This window comes from Colossoma macropomum, unplaced genomic scaffold (genome assembly GCF_904425465.1).
Source record: "Colossoma macropomum unplaced genomic scaffold, Colossoma_macropomum, whole genome shotgun sequence".
In the NCBI taxonomy this organism is placed as follows: domain Eukaryota; kingdom Metazoa; phylum Chordata; class Actinopteri; order Characiformes; family Serrasalmidae; genus Colossoma; species Colossoma macropomum.
In genome coordinates this window covers 9,310,793-9,331,899 of record NW_023494786.1, presented here as the reverse complement: position 1 = coordinate 9,331,899, position 21,107 = coordinate 9,310,793, and the positions used below count along the sequence as shown (strand labels likewise).

General features: G+C 39.2%; 1 protein-coding gene across 1 annotated transcript; it reads right to left on the bottom strand.

Moving 5' to 3' along the window:
• Positions 1 to 904: 904 nt before the first annotated feature.
• sytl2b (synaptotagmin-like 2b) lies at positions 905 to 19,619 on the bottom strand. Its single transcript, XM_036556879.1, has 19 exons — positions 19,411 to 19,619; positions 15,953 to 16,274; positions 13,677 to 13,828; positions 12,132 to 12,219; positions 11,177 to 11,234; positions 10,881 to 10,992; positions 9,738 to 10,706; positions 6,765 to 9,536; positions 6,227 to 6,319; positions 5,845 to 5,898; positions 4,897 to 4,991; positions 4,182 to 4,295; positions 3,836 to 4,005; positions 3,595 to 3,697; positions 3,282 to 3,443; positions 3,079 to 3,157; positions 2,817 to 2,916; positions 1,753 to 1,958; positions 905 to 1,238 (listed from the first exon to the last, which is right to left on the bottom strand). Exons 2-19 carry the CDS (start codon positions 16,051 to 16,053, stop codon positions 1,090 to 1,092), a joined length of 5,577 nt encoding a protein of 1,858 aa, XP_036412772.1. The 5' UTR covers positions 16,054 to 16,274; positions 19,411 to 19,619; the 3' UTR covers positions 905 to 1,089.
• Positions 19,620 to 21,107: the final 1,488 nt, after the last annotated feature.

Genomic DNA, 21,107 nt, shown 5'->3' with positions numbered 1-21,107 from the left:
TTAGTTGTTTATCTTTAGAACTACGACGTTCAAGATTTGTCAAGAGGGAGTGAACTTCTGAATGTACAGCAAAGGCTTGTTTTACTATAAATCCAAAAGGTCACTTGACGTGGTGCTGTTTTAACTGTGCCCACTAGGTGGGGAGAAAGATTAGCAGTTGCCACAGTTCCCCACCTATTACACAAGACTGATAACACTGATCTTTAAGGGGACCACATCATGCAAAATGTTTTCTTTTGTGAAGTAAAAGATTTTATGTAGTACATAAAGAATCAAAATGCACAGTTCACTCCCCAGTCAATACAGTCTGCATGTATACACCAAGCTGCAAAACAGCCTGTTGTGAAGTCATTGTTTTTGTGATGTCACAAAACGAGTGCATTTACATCTTTCTTCCTATTTAGCTTATAACAATTTGGCACCGTCTATTTACCCTGGAGTTACAAGGAGTGTTTCAGACTGCTTTTTGAGTGAAGCACAATACAGGCCATCCAATCAGAACAAAGCTCACTTACATATCCCAGTCTTAAAGACTCAGTAATAAAAGAGAGGTTGGAAAATGGTAAGGTAATGGCAAAATACGACTGTGTTTGTTACATATAACTACACAAATGTCATAAGGACACCTCAAAGCAAAGAAAAAAAATACAAGACAAGTGCAGGATAAGGGCCCTTTAAACACTTTCTCACACAACAGAATGCTTTTAGACTGTATCTGTTTTTCATAAACTAGTGACCATTTTATAAATTAAGATTAATATTATAATTATGACTATTATTTTTTATTATCAGTATTTAAAAAAACAATGGTTGTTTAAAAAACAGTTGGCTCAAGCCAACCAGAAAACCAGAGTGAGAGTGAAAAAGGCATTTTAATTACGTAAAGAGGACAGAAATGATCACACAAGATGCTGGGACAGTTTATTCAAATGTAGTTCTTAGTCTGACACTGAATAAAATAAAATACATTGTGAGTATGAAAGCCTGTTTTTTTAAGAAAGGTAAAAATGCAAATATATACTCATATATGCAGAGTAACATAAGATGTCATATATAATCTGTCTTTATCAAGTGTGGTTTAACACCATGTTATTTCCATGTACTTTTTGCTGTGGTCACCATTCTCAAAGGCAACACATCCTCCACCCATTCATTTGGTGATTCCATCATTCTCTCCCATAACGCCGCTTCCTCAGAGGTAGAGTCCATCCAGTCCACTTTTACTCCGTAGCTTTTGCCTGCGAAGGATAATAATAAAACCATGAAATGACGGTTATTATGAAAGTAAAACAAGAAAAAAGAACAAGATGGGAGAAAGAGAGAGAAAAGTTAAATTCAATTAATGTTCTAAGAATAACTGCACAGTCTAATAAAAGGCGAAGGGGATAGAGGTTTTTCCAAAATGGTATAATGCAGTGCGTCTGAGAAGTATATTTGCCCTACTTTTGATGTTTTTTTAACTCTATTTGCAACATGCTCAGCACTCAGAAATGCCAGCTATCGGTCCAAAATCAAACCAGTAGCCAACGTACTGATGCTAAAACTGACACAATATTCTCTTTCTTTTCACTCAGTGCTGCCTGGCTTAGATGCAAACAAACTGCAGTCACAAAAAACGCATATTCTCTGTAAAATCTAATAAGTGAATAACCAAATTATAGGCTGCTATTTGTAACCAACATAAGGCATTAAGATATGTATCTACACCAAGTTTACACAGTTAGTGGTTTTCCCCACTAAAGATTGCTCTACCTGTTCCCAGGCCCAGCCGCAGTCCTCCAAGCAGATGATTAGCCAGCCGGTCCCGGTCCCACACGGTCAGCTCCACGCAGGCCTCCTTCAGATCCTCTGCCCTGAAGCCATCATACACCATGGTATGGTTAAACACAGGGTTTGTTGTCCTCTTTAACACCCGCGTCTTCTGCCGACTCTTTTTGCTGGTGTCAGGCAGTACAAAACTGTGGAGACATACACACAAACATGACCATCCTCATGTGCTGATATTGAAATTCTCAAAATTCTCTACAATAGAGGAAAGAAATGTAGGGTGAAAAACTGCTAAAATAACACAACTTGCCATAGAAATTCATTCATTTTGAAAAAGAAAGTAAATCTTTAAATTGTATGGACACCCTTATATTTTCCATTATAGCGAATGTAAACCATATCATCATGTAATAATGTGGTCATTATATCAGTTATGGAACACAGAACTCAGCTATCAATTTAGCATCTTTATATTCAGTATTTGCACCAAGGCCTTATGTACATGGAGGCATGCTATGACGATATGAAAATTTGCCAGAACAGCACTACATGGCTTAGACAATGTTTATGCAATAATTCTGCAATACAACAGACTATGGCTGAACGATTTGGGCAGAATATCTAGCTGCACTTTTTCTGACCAATATCAGTGACTGTGATTTAAATTGCATTAATTTTTCTATAAACTATGATCCAGGCCTGTTTTTTTTGCTAAGAGGACCAGCATACCCACTTTTTCTAGATTAAGACTTGAACACTTAACAGCTTGTCGTTATGCTACGTTTTATTCTATTCAACTCCTTTCCATTAAAAATGTCTTTTCTTCAAGGCTGCTGTCTTATTAACCAGACTGCCAGTTAGCTGTGGCTGTAATGAAGGTGGTCTTATTAGGTTAAATTCCCTTACTTAAAAACATATATGACAATTGTACTCTTTCAAATCACGATTCTGATATAAAGACGATTAATCTTTCAGCCCAATAACACATGGTCAATAATATGACAGCACCACGAAGCATTCAAAGTGTTTATGCTATCTGTAGACATTACCATTTAACAAATGGGTCTATAGCTGCACCTCTGATCAGAGGCAGGTTCTTGCAGTCTTTAACCCAGATATGCACTTCACCTGAGTTGGGGACCGTATTTGCTGTATGAAAGAAACAAGCATCACACACATAGAGCACAACTAATGAGCAACAAGAAAATCTAAATTGTTTGTACTTGTCTCTGTATCTCAGTTCCTAGTTAGCTTTAAAAGTTGAATGGAACTGTATAAAGCAATAATCTGTTAAGAAATCTCAGATATTACAGTGGGAGAGCTGGGGTAAGAAACGTATGGCCAGTCTCATCTCGCCTCTGTCCTCTGCAGGCTGGAGGCTGCTTGTGTTCTGGAAGGAGAGATTCAGAAGTCAAGACAACATATTCAGAAATGCAGTGCTGTACTTTTATTCATACATTTTTACATTTACAACATGTATTTAAATACTAAGTATATAAAGAGTCATAATATACCCTTGATTTGAGGGATAAGGAGTTAATCTTAGTGTTTCCAAAATCCCACGTGGAGAGGTCGATCTCTATCTCTCCCAGGAAACTGTTCCGGCCAAACGTGTCATTGTGCCAAGCAGAGAGGTTAAGAATCTGTGTTTTTAAATACTCCATTCGAACTCTATACTGTAGGAGAAAAAAAAATAGGCCTACATTTAACAAAATTGAAATATTTATGATTGTAAATTATGCATGGTCTGCATACTAAATGTATAATTGAATTCACGTCTCCCCAGAAAACAGACATAGTGCAATTCATATACATCAGGTCCTTTACCCTTAAAATCTCATTGTATGTAGGATTCAAGGTCCTCTTTTTCACTGACGTTTTTTTTTTTCCCAAATTGGAAGAGTCAGGGATTAGGTAACTTTTAACATACCTGCAATTGAAGCATTGAAAACAGTTTTAGGGATATCTGATGTTCTAAACATGTCTTGGTTTAAAGTATGAAGTCAGATCAAGTCTATCTCACAAATATTAAAGGACTGTTCAGTACGAGGGGTTCTAGGCTACTTACGGGTCAGATCGGTTCCTCTTAGGATCTACCGCGGCCAGATTTTTGCACTGAACCACAAAGATATGGAACTCTCTCAACTTCTGCACATAGTTTAGTGAGAACTGGATGGTCCCTTGAACTTCCACACTTGTGAAGTCGCCACTGTAAACACTCATCACACTCCCGCTAACCTGTGGATTTCAGGCACATGCTTAACCAGTGTAGTAGTAGAACAAGAAACCGTTGCAAAGCATATGGATGACCATGCCATGCTGAGAGCATACACAGACAGTCAACAGAAGGCCAGCCAATATACAAATTAATTAATGATGTTAGTGGGATGTGAAGCAAGGGAATAGCAACATACAGAAGATGTAGAGGCTGAGTTGCTTCTAAGGTTAGTTCGTGGTATGCTGTTTTGCCAGTGCATGCCGCTGTGAGAACTGTACTCTGAGGTGGAGTCACTTTCCCCTCCATCATTCTAGGTAATGGGGAAAAAAAGCAACTTTTGCTATGCTTTCATGTTTTTTAAGGCTAGACAATATATATATTTAGGGCTGGACAATATCGCGGTATCGAACACTGCAGAACTCATATTGCAGAAGGCTTTAATTTGAAAACTTTGCGAAAACTTTACAGCTTTACAAATATGCTATGGCACATTGTAAAGTTTTCAGAAGTCCTGCGCATAGTAACAGTTGCTAGGCTATGAAGAACCAACTGGGTGAACCACTTTGCTATAGCACCACCTTGAGGCAGACCAGTGCTGCATCACTAGTTAATTAAGAATACCAAAGACAGAAGCTCGCCAATTGTAGGTTAACAATGACCTTTCCCTGAATTTGAATTTGAGCATCTATTTGTCCCTAATGGACAGCATAATGCCATAATAAGTTTATTTTCAGGGACCCTGTAGAATTTTGATTTTGAGACATTCAGGGGTTCCAAGAGATTAATTAGGGGTGTTGGACCCCCAGGACCCCCTGTGTTTCACACTGTGACTAATATAATCAGTGTAATCTTTTTTCTATATTGTACAGCCCTTTAGTACTTGAGCTTGGGTCAGTATGAACATGCTATACCTCCTTCTGCAGGAAAGAGGGGACGGACTTGCTGAGTTTCCTCAGGTGCTCTGGGTCTGAGAAGGAGGATGAGGGTGGGGAAGGAGTGCTGGAGTCTGAAGGAAAACCGTCATTTATAACTGCAGTATGGTGCAAATGTCAAATAACATGCAGCATCAGGAATGTCACTATTTATGCATGGGGGGCTAAGCCTATACTTAGGGGGGCCTGGTCCACCAAGAGAATTTTTCATAATGGCCCAGAAATGTCTGTTCATCATAAACTTTTAGAGTCGCAACAGCCAGAAAATGTTTTAAAAAATGGCTATTTGGTCAAATTGGCACACAGCAGATTTGTCTTTTTGTAGTTTGTATTAAGCACAGAGCTAGTATGACTTAAAACTTTATCCATTCACTTAAAACAGGCACAGATCAAGCAAAGGTAGTGAAATCAATGCTATCTCCTCTCTCTTAGTTAAGCTGCAAGATTCTAAATATATTATTCAAATACACGGATTAATGAGTCAATCAGAATCAGACCCTCCCCAGGTCTCATATGATTGGCATACAACCTACAAGGTCTGATATGACTGGCTTACAACTTCTAAATTCTTATATGATTGGCCGAGCTGGGCATTCCACTTTTCACGTTATGTTACTAAATTTGTGGCAGCACAGCAGAGACAGAGCTGGATTAGAGCAGCAGCAGCGCCTCCCCCAGGTCGCACCCTGCTGTCACAGTATGTTGTAAATTTGGAGATGCAATGACACAGTTGAATAATGTGGACTGAGTGAGAATAAACTATACATGTTTTGAACTAGTAAAGTACACTTATTTGGGAAGGGAAAGCCCCCCCTAAAACTGGCCTAGTGACACCCCTGTGCAGCATTGATTTCTCGGGATGGTTGAAACACCACAACAAAACTTCTGAAGTTGTTCTATTAGTGTACAAAGGACAAACATTCTTACTGTCATAGCTATTTGGCATGGAGTCATCCATTTCATTGCTTTTTCTTGTTGGTCCTACAGAGGATAGTACAAAGACAAAACACATAGAAAGTAGAGCACATTGCAGAGTTATAACTGTCACCTGAATTTCCCATTCTAAGTTGCACAAAGAGACATTTTACCCAGGACACAGACAAAGGAGGTATAATATTACTACATGAGAAGGTGGACTCATTACAGTGAAAAGGGTAGCTGAATATAGCTACAGTGGACAGAGGATCAAGTGCTTGGCCATTCTAGAGCTAATAGTGGTATGAAGAATAAAGAAATTTGTTAAGAAAAAGTGTTTGTGTTTTTCAAAAGCTCAGCTTAATTATATTTAAAATATAAAACTAACACTCACTTGGTATTGCAGTGATGTCTTCAAGGCTTTTATGGTATATGGGTCTAGCGACAGCCCGTCTGAGCGCACCCTGAACAAGACTCTCCTCGTCACCTGCCAGGCGTGAGAGTCAGGATCACAAAGGAGCAGTTACATAACAATTAGTTACATACTGACACACAGTAAAGCGTATTCAACACAAAGGCAGAAGCCACCTGACACTAACTTATACACTAAAATTTCAACCTAGTGTTGTAACACAAAGTCTACAAAGTCAGTGGGAGGAGCTGATGAAGAACACAGGATTTTCTGTTTACATGCAAAATGTCTATAAAAAGTTGTGAACTAATTGAATGCCATGTAAGGTCCACCCTCTCCTGACAAATTATTGCTTTACAGGAAATTCCTAAGTGAGTGTGATTGAATTATAAACATGCCTTATTCATGAAAAATATATACATTTAAATCTGCAAATTGATTTAACATTCCTCTGTATTATGTTGTTAACCATATTATTTGTAGATTTAAAAAAAACAAGGTAAAAACATGCATATCTCACGGTCTGAACTTGCCCGAGAGTGGGACCAGGTGTCTACGGTATATAAAGTGCTATGGTCGAGATCTTCACTGTTGTGTGTATTGTGACGCTGGCCCAGGCTCCCTCTTCTAGCGCGAAGCTCAGCTGAGCCTGCCGGAGTGCTAGCCTGAACAGGAGAGCACCTCAGGCTGCAGCCTGTGTCTGGAGACATCTGGAATGGGGTGCAGACTATTTCGCTCATCTGCTCAGTGACTTGTGGAGGAGTGAACATGCCTTTATTCTCTGTGATTCCCAGGTAGTGCTGGTAGTCCCGTGGAACAAAAGACCTGGCAAGAGGTTGGGAATCAGAATCCTCAGAAGTGCGCGATGGTCTTCTCTCACTGATTTTCTCCCTGTTCTTGCTGATTTCTTGAGACTTCTTCACCTGTAAATTAGCTTCTGGACTCTTCTTGGACGGTGACATGCTAACTTCAGTTGCCGTTTTTATCTGTGGGAGGTTTGTGTCAGGTGCTTTCTTGGATTGCAAGTGACGTTGGTCCTGCAAGTGACGTTGGTCTTCATCATCCATGTTGACTGTGAACATGCTAGTGGCACGTCGGAGAGAATTTCCTCTTCCATTTATTATTCCTTTACTGCTCCTTCTACCCAGCTGCCTTGATTCCTTATTGAGCATACCTGGAGGTTTAGGAGGTACTGTATCCTTCAGAGATGATTGCGAGCCTCTCCGTGGCTGAGGGGAATTGGATGATCTCAGAAGGTCTGGCTCACCTGAAGGTTTGTAGAAGAAATTAGCTTTGGAATCAGGGTCAGGTCTTGTGGCAGCTGTTCTCTCTTTTGAAGAAGATTGGAATGCTCTGTCTGTCCTTGGGGGTTTAGTGTTTCCACCATCATTTCCAAGCCCTGTCAAATTGGTCTTATCTGACTGGTTTGGGTAAAGATTCTGGTTCAAATAAAGCTTTGCATCCACAGGGGAGTGCTCTTTGTGAGTCTCAGCTTTTGAGCTTAACAGCTTTACTTCTGGACTTTGGCTTTCGAGAGAGGGTGAGTGCTTGGCGGAAGACCCAGCCCAAAAGTCACGGAGGGCCTTGAACTGCGAACTGTTAATGCCTTCTGCTGTGACCGACTTGTCTCGCAATGGAAGAAAAGTAAAATTTGGAGACTGTCTGCCTCTGTCCTCAAATTCATCATCTAACTCTGTGCCAATGGTTCGAAGATCAAACTCTGATTTGGTGAATCTTTTATTCAGCTTTGCAGAGGAGGTCACAGATGATTTAGTGTCATCGGCTGCTGATGATCTGATGCATATCCTGGGTTCCCATTTTTCTTTCTCCCAAAACAGTTTGAGCTGTTTTATCCCTTCTGCCCTGTTGTCTTGCTGCTGGCCACTCTGCTTTGCTAATGGCACTGGATTTTGCTGCTGCATGTGAGTGCTAGACTTAGGTGGAGATCCAGGTCTAGCCTGCAATTCTTCAGTCTTTGTTCTGTGGTCTAATTCTAGCACCGCTGGGGACATGCAATCTCCCTCACTGCTGTTAACACTCGTGGTTCCTCTCGCATTTTCATTACTCTGGCCGTCCACAAAGGACGCATTGTCTAGTGAAGGTGAGGATGATTTTAGATGCAAAAGTGGTGTAACATCTGTGTCTGAGGGGGAATTCGAAACCACTATATCTTTCCTGTGATTAGTAAAACTCCATGGTGGTTGCATATCTTTGATAATGGTTTCTTGTTTGGATTCATAATTTGAACCTGTGCTAATGATATTCTTACTGTCATCGACATTCAGAACTTCCTTAACACTTGCTTGTTCCTTTGTTTCAGCTATTGCATAATTCACTTTTGAATTCAGTTCAACACTGGGTGGTTCCTCTATGTCATCTGTCACTTTCTTGCCAGCATTATTTTGGTTAACAGTTTTGTTTTCCTTTTCAGAATTCATGCTTGATCTGCTGACCAGTATCTTTGGACCAGTGTTACCTCTCTCCCAGAATGACTTTAAATTGGCAATTTTTGGTGGCTGATTCTCCTCGTGGTCTATTGTCTCCTTCAGTTGATGTTGAGTGAGTTTGCTCTCTGTGCCTTCTAACTTGTCAACATTGATTCTCTCCTCATTTTTGCTAGCTACCTCTATACCTTTATCTTTTGAACCGGCTTTTTCAGAGATATCCATCTTTCTATGAGTGACATTCTCTGGCTGAAAAGACGTGTAAGTAGAAGGACCAGTAACAGGAAGTGGTTCCACTCTTGATGGCTTAGATTCAAATCTTTCTTGTCTAACATCCTGAGTTTTCCTAAGAGGCTCTGGCTCATCCACACTCAGCTCTTCCCCCCAGTCACTTTCCTTAAAAAACAAATCATTCATCTTTGGAGTATTCTCATTGTTTTGTTTTGGAATAATTAAGTAAACATTGTCCTCTGGTTTGGCTCTTAGATTTATCTCATCTTCAAAGTCAATGTCCTCGATCTTGGTGTCATCCTCCATGTCTGCCCTCACGCTGCCCTCGGAGTCAAGTTTATCGCTGCTGTCTGAGCTCCGGCTGAACCATTCCAGAACTTTAGCGATAGAGTCTCCCTGTTCCTCATTGGGGTTTGGAGCAGGGGAATCTACCTTGAGGGGATGTTTGTAGTCATCAGTTTTTATATTAGGCTTGGTTCTTATGTTAAATGTAGGTGGACTGTAGCCACTCTCAGGTTCAAGGTTAGCATCAGCTATTTGGGAACTAGATACTGGGCAAGGGGCTTCAACTTTTTGGGAGGCTTCAACTCTCTTGGAGGCTTCATATTCATGCTGATCTGTGAAAACATCATATAATGTTGAAAGAAAGACATCCTGTGGAATAAGAATTGCTACAAAACTGACAGTTATTATGATGGTCTGTTTTTTCATTAATTTATTTGTCCTAGATCAAACAATAACTAAACAGATTGTGTGTGAATGTATATACCTTTTCTGGTAAAAGATTTTTGAAATTAGAAAAAAGTTTTTGATCTTACCAACAGTGGTTTGAGGATGATATCGTTGCTCTTGTGTTTGTTCATTTTCATTTTTGGGTAACTTATAGTCCTCTTCCTTCAGTTTGTACTGTGAGATTTGAGGGACTGTGCTCTCATTTATTAGATTGTCCAAGTGTGCTTCCAGTGTTGATTTGGCAGTTGGTCCAGGAACGGACAGAGGTTTATCCTTTGTCCCATCAACTGTTATTTGGTTCTCTGGTTCAGCAGATGTTAACCAGTTATGAGTGTTATTATCTTCATGTTTATGTGTATCTGTATGCATTATGCCTGGGGTTTTGTGTTCGTCATCTGAGCGGATGCTTGAAGTCAAACTCAGTCGTGGCTGTATTTTTGGCTTCTCTTGTGCTTTCTGTTCTGAAGTATTCAAAGGCACCGGAGATCGCACAGGCAAACGTGACTTTGGCATGGTTGACTTCAGTGGTGAAGAGGACCTTGATGGTTCTTCGTCTTTTGAATTGAGAGAGGGCTTTGTTCTCTCCTTGGTTATTGCATGCTCTTCAAAAGCTTGCTCTAGAACAGTGTTGGTGGGAACTGAGCTAAGGCGGTTGAGAGGCCGTGGCAGTTGGCTCTTGATGTTGGAGTCACTGGAGCTACAGCTAGAGCTATGTTTGAGGATGCCTCTTGGTGGAGGGGACCTGAGGCCTGAGCTTGTAGAAACACTTTGTGTGGACACAGTGGATGTGCTGTCTGAGATTGTAGACACACTCGGGGTAGACATAGGGGAACTGATACTGGAGCTTGTAGACACACTTTGTGTGGACACAGGGGACCTAATACCAGAGCTTGTAGACACACTGGTGTTGTCTGAAACTGAGCTGAGTTTATAAAGTTTGGTTCTCTTTTTTGGCACAGGTTTTTGACGAGGAGCTAGTTCCTGTAGAGTGTCAGAGACTTCGTTTTTCGTTTCAGTTTCTGTTGCTTCATGAGTTTTCAATGGAGGCATTTCTGCTGAAGATGCAAGCAGATAAGTATGAGTGAAACCAGAATTTAATGGAATTATAGTATTTTTTTTCAATTTTGAACATTTGTGTGTGTATATATATATATATATATATATATATATATACATACACATATGTATGTATAGGTATATTTTACATATCGGACAATCTGTTAAATAACCTCTAACTGATGTTTTCTTAGCTCTAGGTCCTGGGGCTCCATTGGGTACATGGCTGTTAATCTCCTCAAGGTCTAGATTTATTGGAACAGTATTAAATGGGTTGTGTCTTGGCTGGAACAAAAAAAAAGAGAGCAAGTTTATAAGTAAGACTGATTTGATTAATATTTTATTCTATTTTCAATGTATTCAAAATCTACAATATAAACATGTTTGGACTCCAAATAAAACACAAAGCATTAATTCACGACCAAATTCCAAAACACTGGTTTAGGTGAGCAGCAAGCACTTTACATACTCTGGATGGTGACCGCATGCCCAAATTCATTCTGTCTTGCTGAGCCTCTGATGTTTCACTGTTATTTAAATGCAGAAGAAGGAATGTGCATAAATAAATCAGAAAGTGACATCACAGCCATATTAATCAAGTACTTTAAGGTCCAAATAATCTACTGTCAACCTTTTAAATGGCCAGGACCTGCTGGCAGGTTCAAACATACACATAAAAATCTGTAAGAATATTTTTGCCAGGTGGCATTTTAGTCAGTGTAATTACTGAGTAATAAGCCTTAGGATGTAACAAGCCTGGTTATTAATTTTGTGAGTAATTGCCATGCTCATAATTCTGAAATCTCCCTTAGGGAAATTGCTCCACTGTGGCATTCCCACTCAATGCGGCATTCCCAGTTTTTGTTGTTTTTTTTCTTTTAATAGATCTAATGTTTCTTATTAAAGAAAATCTTGAAACACTTCTTTTCATACTAACAAAAATATCCTGACCCAGTGGCATTTTTATTTACATTCACACAAGATGGTGGCTTTCAGACCATGGTCTTCTGAAAACACTGAATGCAAACGCCTCTGTTGACTCTCAATTGAGTCATCTGGCACTTCAAATCATAAGATATCCACACCTAAAAAACACACATGAACTAACTGGGAGAGAACTGAGCTGCTCAAACAGTAACATTACACACAGTACAAGGTTCTAGCAACAGCAGAGAGTAATAACTTTTATATTGTTCCGGGTCATCTGACAAACACAGGGCTACTGTCCAGTACATTACCCCCACTAATCCTTCTAAGCTGTAAGTGCTACATACATGAATTTATAATCCTTATGACAGTATCTCCTTAATGCATTCATTATTTGTCAAAGGCCTTTCATTACACAAACTGCATCAGGACAGACAGGCAGGGTAGGAATGTAATGACCACAAATGCTGGTGTTTTGCTGGAACACTGTGAGTCACCTTTTCAGACTGTCTGATGTCCCTGGTTTTGCTGTCATAGCATCGTTACTTTTACTGGATCGTTCCCTCCATGACTGAGTTAAAAACTCTAAAGGGAAGAGAAGAAACACATTACTGGTGATTAGGTAATCACCAATAGATTGTGTACTATAGAACATAATATAAATGACAAGTGTTTAAAGTGGCATTTAATCCAAAAGATTTATTTTTGAAAAATCTTATTGTTTACAAATATTTTTTATTCTTAAATTCTTCTTTTATTCTATTAAAAATGAATTATTAGATTACACATTACCGCACATAAACTCCCACATGGGAACACACTACCAGAACTCTATTGATGTTTTCATGCCACCTGGTCATAACCATGAGTTCAGTTCTCGTGGTTGGGGTTCATGAGCAGTGCTGTCTGAGATGCTCAAACTCCATATTGCACACTGCACTTACAACTGGATTGGTCATTTTCTAGATCATATTTTCATTACCTTGTAGAATTCTGCCTGAGGTATATACACTAACCAGCCACTTCATTAACTATACCATCATGCATCTAAATTTTTTGTCCATTTTATCATCTCCACTTACTATTCAGGTGCACTCTGTAGCTCTACCATTACAGACTGTAGTCCATCTGTTTCTCTGCATACTTTGTTAACCCCCTTTTACCCTGTTCTTCAATGGTCTAGAACCTCACAGGCCCACCACAGAGCAGGTATAATTTGAGTGGTGGGTCATTTTCAGCACTGCAGTGACACTGATGTGGGGGTGGTGTGTTAGTGTGTGTTGTGCTGGTAAGAGTTGATCAGACACAGCAGTGCTGCTGGGGTTTTAAACACCTCAGTGTCACTGCTGGACTGAGAAAAGTCCACCAAACAAAAATATCCAGCCGACAGCGTCCTGTGGGCAGCGCCCAGTGACCAATAATGAAGGACTAGAGGATGACCACAAACTGTGCAGCAACAGATGAGCTACTGTCACTGACATTTACATGTACAAGGAGGACCAACAAGGTAGGAGTGTCTAATAGAGTGGACTGTGAGTGTTTAAAAACTCCAGCAGCACTCCTCTGTCTGATCCACTCAGACCAGCGCAACACACACTAACACACCACCACCACGTCAGTGTTACTGCAGTGCTGACAATGATCCACTACCCAAATAATACCTGCTCTGTGGTGGTCCTGTGGGGGTCCTGACCATTGAAGAACAGGGTAAAAGGGGGCTAACAAAGTATGCAGAGGAACAGATGAACTACAGTCTGTAATTGCAGAACTATAAAGTGTACCTGAATGGTAAGTGGAGCTGATAAAATGGACAGTGAGTGTAAAAACAATCAGTGTACTATATGAAGTGGGTAGTTGGTGTATATCTGTATTATCCACATTTACTTTCTTTGTTTTGTATAATTACATACTTATCAAGCCATATATTACAATCTGTTAAAAAATTAAAAATTGTCTTTATATGTTCTATTTCTTTTCTTTTAAATCTTCTCCAGAAGCACAAAGTAGCTGTTCCTTGTGTATGTAATGTCATGAAGACTCACCCACTGTCATGGGTTTCTTCTGTTTCATAGATGCCATGATGATATCAGAACCATGAATTCTGTCCCGGTGTCTCTGAGACTTCGCCTCATAGAACCACTCCCCTGTCATGTACTTCAGTTTGCCCTGCTCGGGACCCACTTTTTGCAACTGCCTGTTGTTCAAAAGAACATTGAAAAAGGCTATCATGAAACAAAAGTTTCTGGTTGTAGATATTTTAAGGCTATAAAATCCTTTTTCATACATACACTTTGGAATCATTTTGTGTTGGTTTGATTATTTGGTTTTTAACCACATGGCGTAAAATCACTATGCAGTCCATTTCCCTTAGGCCTAACCACAAACCACAACAGCCTCTCCTGCCTTACTGCCACTTTAGTCAAGAACATTACGTTTAAGTTTACTATGTGTATCTCAATCAACTTGGAAGACTGTGTTCAAGCAAATCTTTCTTATGTTTCTTCCTTTGCCCCTTGTACCTGAGGAAGCACTTGCAAACAGCTAAACCAAATATAACCTAATCCTGTCCCATCACAATGAATTAGTTAAAGACAAATGCCGTACATTCCAAGAACTTGTTTACTTCATCAGCCACAGAAAAAAAGGCCCCCGAATTACTTTGTTTTGAATCTCACCATCTTTTACTGATTTTCCATCTTTATCATTATATGTTCTGAATGCTGCATTGTTTATTTCTCTACATAAATTGCATATGTTTTGAGTTAATAACCACTTGTACCACTTTTCCCCAGTTTCTGTGGTACTCTACTTCAAAAGAATTGCACAGTAAGAGTCTTCTGAAGAACTTCTGCAAGATAAAATTCAACAAAGCTGAATTCAACTTGGCAGTTAATTGCTGAAGTGCTATCCATCTGCTGTAGAGCCTCCTAAATGACAAACATTGCCCATGCTGGCCACCCAGCTGTTTGCTTTATAAAGACAAAGAACATGGCTATCTATCACACAAGTATACAGTGCACCATCATAATCAACTATTTCCTTATTACTTGTTGCCCCTCAGTTAGCATGTTACCAACCTGAAGGCTTTTATTTTAAATGTGCATAGTAAGGCAATACTATGGTAACCACTCATTACGTAACTGCCATTATTTCTAAGACAGCTAAAACTGCAAAGGAAAACAGTTGTCCCTCTCTCAACCACCCAACAAAACTCTGGAACTACTTTTAACTCTTTCCAATTCCACTGCATTCAGTCAGATGTAGACAATCCAATTATGTTTAAAGAAGTTATTAAAAAAGGTCATAACTTAATCAAAATGTTGTGAGCCATGGCAGTAAATCAAAACAGTTCGATTAAAATCATGTGTCTGGCTGTTGGCAAATGGAACACATCTTCATTTTCAGGGAAACTATGCTGGTCATGTGAAAAGGGCAAGACAATTATTCCACAAGGGTAGACTTAATCCTTTTATACAAGGTTGAGCAAGGCCGTGGCTGAATGCAAGGAAATCACCCAGTCGCGGCCAGTTTCTGCATTTTTCCTTTCATGTAGGCACACAGGCTCCCAGACACTGCACATTGGGTATTTGAAATTGAGATCACATAACTCTCCAGTTCGTTGTGTCCACTTACAAAATGCTCTATGAAACGTGGAGCACTTAAAAACAGTCTGTTTGGCACTGGTGGTTCAATATGGTTCCATCTTCATTGTAGGCCTAACAAAGCGGAGTACCTGTTTGAGCACTCTGATATGGTGCATTTTTCAGCGCTACCTGAATGCTTCTTTCTAAAATTAAGCTTTAAAGCTGAGGTTGAGTGGTAATGCAATTAGCTGACTCACCCTAAAGCAGTCCTCTGAGTGATCAGACACGGAATCTGCTTCTGCCTTTATTACATTAGGCGACAAACATAATTTTCTCACAAGTCTCTCTCAAGAGACTTGAAAAAGTCCCTGTTTTCCTTTCAATGCTGGACATCTGAAGGCCAAGCACTTCCAAACACCGAGATGTTTTGCTTCGGATGTAATTATATCAATATCAGTAGGAATTTACGACTGCACAACATAGATGAAATTGTAGCGCCGTTATATTGATACAAATACTGATGTTTTAAAACTGGTGAATCAATAATGTAACGTGGTTAAAGATTGGCCTGCATGATTTTGACAAAAAAAAAAAATTGTTGGATTACATGAAAGCCCTAATTCATCTCATTTGCATATTGGAGCCTTCTGTAATATCAGTATAGCAATATCATGCCAATACTAAGATACTGTTTCACGAATGATTGTGATTGATGCTATGTCAAGGGAACTCACTTGATCCGCTCCTCCTCTGCTTTCTTCAGCTCTGAATCCCTCTTTATCACCGTCATAATCATCTCCTGCTCCTCCTCGGTTAGGTAGCTCAGGTCAATCATGATGCTCTACTCAGCCCTCCCTCAGTTTATTTCTGAACCTTTTAGAAGGAAGTTCGCAATGTTCTTCTGTTGTTTACAGGGACCAGTAAAGTCTTCTCTGGTCAGGTGCTGGTAGGGAGCTTTGATGAATCTTGTTTACATCTTGTTTACAGCTGAATCATCTCTGGCCGTGTATAACCTTCACCCCACACCAATTCAGAGGACCAGCAGTGGCTCTGTATCTGCAAACCACAAAGTGGTGAGAGAAATTCTTACAGTACCTTCAAGCTTTTGACACAGATCAAGTGTCCTTCTTAAAACCAAACAGAGTTATTATTCAGACACTTGTTGAATGTCAGAAATTATGGTGGGAGAATCTAATAAAGCACTAACTGTATATTGAACTGGCAGCTATTTGGGGTGAAATGTGATTTCCCTATATCTCTACAATAGAACCAAGTGGTCTAGAGTGATCTGTGATTAGACAAAGCATGTGACAGCTGCCCATGAGAAGAGACAGTCATGTTGTTCCAGTTGTTTGTTTACAAGAGCACCACACAGCAATTGAACTAGAGAAATAAGGCTGGTGTTGTGGACATGGATTAAGACTGGTCTTTAATGGTAAAACTTTAGTCTAGTCTAGGCTGAGGCTTAATTTGGATATGTGATTTGTAATACTAGCCCTACAGTACATTGGCCTTATGTGGAATGCTTAACAACAGCAACTAAAGTAGTGAAAGCTTGCTCTTGAGTGATTAAATGGATGATTTTCATTAAACTAAACCTGTTTAATTTAATATATACATACATACAATTTAATATATATACATACATTTCTGTAATAGGAATGTTACTTTCAATATTTTGAGGCAAACAACACTCAAACCTAAATAGCTGTCCCTTCACACATGTAACCAATCCATTAGCACAAGCTGTTTATATATGCAGCTGTTGTTAACTGAGTGTGGAGCTCAAATTCATGGCATTCTGCACCGTAACTGAATTCTTTACAAAATGACCCAAAGCACTTTGTATACCCACCCTTCTGTGTCCAGTAGTTTTCCACTGCACCGTTTGGCCTGATACATATTCAGAATCACTATAGAGTAGTACAATACTGTCAAACAAACTACTACTTATTAGCACATTAATATTAGGGACAACTTAAAACATAATATAAACGTGTCGCCAAATTCCTTTTGGTGACACGTTTATATTATGTTCTTTAAGAGCAGGAAAGAAACTTGAGAACTACATCTGCTTCAAATGACCCTCACATGATTAAATCTAACATTCATAACTACAACGTGTCTATGTTAGCTGAGCAAATATTTGAGCAAAGATGTCTAAGACGTTATTTACTTAGTTTTACAGCATGATCAAAACCAAACACAACTGCGACGGAAGACAGAAGAGTGAACTAAAGTGAACAAAACATTTTACAGAACAGTATTTCAAAACCTTGCAAACTGTCGATACAACACACAGCAGACCTGTTAGCGTGGAATCCAAGTCATAATAACTCCTTAATAAGACATCTGAGCCTAATGACTCTGTACACATTAGGGGTAAACTGGCTGACAGTTATTGTGCAATATCTACACAATATACTATACATATACAGTATAAGGGCCAGTGTTATGGACATGGATTAAGACTAGTCTTTGACGACTAAACTGCAGTCAATGGTATTTTACCATTAAAAACTAATTTAGTCAAGGCTTAGGCCTAATCTGGATATGGGAATTGTAAGACTAGGGACAATGTATTGTAGGACTAGTAATAGGGGTGGGTGATATGGCAAAATACAATGTACCAACAGTGCCACATTTAAAAATGATCAAAAACTATGAATATGATTTTTGTTTCACACACAGTAAGTCCAAACAAATATAGCCAGTTATGCTCTCTTTGTAATGAAACAAGCAGTTGGTCAGTGTTTTTTAAGTACTGAAGATATTTACGCTATGCTCAGAAAAACATTTATTACAATAATGATAGATATCACCACATTCCCCATATATTCACCATATACTGTGCTACCCACTAGAAAGGCTGGTTTTATTAAATAGACAGACAGACAGACAGACAGACAGACAAACATAGTCGTATGCATAAGTTTGTATACCCCAAATGACGTTTTGTTATTCCTGAAGTGAAAAAGACATCCCTTACACATAACAAACTTGAATTTGGCATTTTCTCCTAATTAAAGTGCTTGTTTACTTATCTTGTTTGCTGAGTTTAACATACTGGAATAAAATACATACATTTCAAAATGTACCATAACTGTCACAGGTCACTTTTTATGTTTTGTTTATTGTTTCCAATTCAGTCAATCATCAAATAAACAGTAATTGTGCATTAAAATGTGCAGAAGTGTGTTCTCTGTAGAGGATGTTAACTTATTTTCACCAAGAAATTCAATAAAATGTAATTTGACCAGGGCGCCAAAATTTTGCATATGACATAGACAGACAGACAGACAGATACACAGATAGACAGACACATAGACATGCAGACAGACAGACAGATAGATGGCTAGATAGACAGACATATAGACGGACAGATAGATGGATAGTTAGACAGATAGTTTACATAAATAATGTGATCTCACTCCTCCAATTGTGTTCTCGCTTTTAGACTGAGTGAATGTAGACCTTCATGACTAATTATTATTAATAATTAATAATAATTATTATTATTATTTATTTGTATTTTTTCAATTAAGTAAGTCTCAAATTATCGCATGTGTCGCAAGCGTTACATAAAGGCTGTATTTCACTGTAACGCAAGGCTGCTAAGACATGGGCGCTCAATAGCATGAAGGTAATCATTAAATCAGCTCATTCTTGGTTCAAGAGAAGCAGCCAGTCACAAGGAGCCCTTCTGAGAGCCGAGTCTCCCTATACTGTCTACTGGCGTGTAATTAGGTTTCAGTAACAGGATAAAGACGTTTATTTCTGGGGTGTAAAGACAATACAGCTCTCTGAGACCTGTTGTGGTTTGTTTTCTGAGGGAGATTCAACTAAAGTCGCCCAAGTTTGTTATGCTGGTTTATCAGCAATGAGATGAAAATGGAGAAGAGAGAAACTTACTAACTAACGTTACTGAACCCACTCACAGACCAGGTCAACGTGCACATTAATCTTTCAGAATGATCAGTTAGTTATATATCTGTGAGGTAAGAAATGGGTAAAAATGAAGGCTAACGTATACCTAGTAATCACGTGTGCGCTGTAACCGAGAATAATGACGCTTCAGCGGAGCCACAGACATGACTCGCTAAATCTGAGCACTTAGCCAGTCAGTTCAAACGTTCATTAAAACACAGACAAGTTCGTCACAAGAGAGGAGAGAAAATCAAGCAGCTCTTACCTGCTTTCAGAGAGAGCGCTGAGACAGACTGACTCCTTCAAACAGCAGTCAGGTGTTTGTAGCCCTGCCCGCTGCTCTGGACTGTGTGGGGTTTGGCGTGTGTAGCTGTGTTCAGCCTGAGCGCTCACTCACCTTCTACACTTCAAGTCCGTCTTTGTGTTTGTAAAGTGGGAGTGAGTGAGGTCGGTGAAGCAGGACAGACTGGAAAGCACACGGTGTAACTGTTTTCAAGCTGTTCTGGGCTAATTTTATATAGCTGGGAAATTTGGTCCATTATGTGTCCTCACAGTCAGACAGAACAGGAACGGGATGGACACAACAACCGCAAATGCCACTCAAGTTAAGAAATTTTTTCTCAGTGGTCTTATACAGAGGCAAGGGACGGGATGAGATACGGGACACGAGTATATGGAATATTTATTCAGTACACAGAAATTAAATGTTTTCAGTCCAAGTTAGTCCTCACTTTGTAAAGGCAGTATGTAGAATTCAGTTACTTTTTACATTTTTAGGAGAATACTTTTAGAATAGTTACCCACTAAATAAAAACATACAATATTTAAAAAAATCCAGAAGTGTTTGTTTATAATCTATTTTATAATCACAGCACTGGACACAGCATGTAGCAAACATGCTTGTTTGACAAACTCTAAAAGGGACTTTAGGGTTAACGAGTAGACGAATAAATTAGTGTGGTGATCAGTTATTAATCTCAGTGTTACTGAGCTCTGCTAAAGCCCGAGTAGACTGATGCATCAATGTGGCCCTTCTTGGTGCCCTCATGGTTGAAAAAGTGCCCTCTAAAGTGGCAAAAGGACAGAAAGTGCACTATTGGCTGTCCTTCACATGGGAAGACATTATTTAGTACCCTCTAGGATGCCCCTTCATACAATAAAATATGGTGATGTGCCCTCTAGAGCAAGAAAATTCAATAACTTGTCTTAATGAGTGGCCTTCTAGTGGAGAAAATGGTTCTCAAACCTTGCTTACATTCAAAACACATTGTTTGGCTGCTAACAAAGCTTTTCTGTGTTTTTTGCAAGGGGCTGATAAGTTAGGCTAATATCTATATGTTAGACATTAGATTAGCTAGATGTTTGTGAAATAAAAAATAAAGGTTTATAGTTTACTTTGTAATGTGGGTTGCCCAATAAAATAATGTTAACCTTAATTTAGGATGAAGACTATTTCATCATACATGATGCACCATAGCTGTTTTTGCGCTGGTGGTGCCCCGTGTCGTGCAGTGGGTGCCCTTTTTATTTTTTTGCCCCATCCTTCAAACAGCATGAGTCTGCCGTTGCTCAACCCTAAACAGAGGTGGGAGTACCTAGTACTCTTTAAAAGATGGTTCCTTAAAGGTTCTTTAGTAAAGATGGTTCTATACAGAATCATGAACACTCAAAGAACCCTTTGCACGATTAAAGGGTTCTTTGAGTGTTCATGATTCTGTATAGAACCATCTTTACTAAAGAACCTTTAAGGAACCATCTTTTTCAGAGTGCACTTTCTGTCTAATATCTTTGCACGATTAAAGGGTTCTTTGAGTGTTCATGATTCTGTATAGAACCATCTTTACTAAAGAACCTTTAAGGAACCATCTTTTTCAGAGTGCACTTTCTGTCTAATATCTTTGCACGATTAAAGGGTTCTTTGCATTATGAAAGCATTCTTCAGATTGATGGAGAATGTACTGT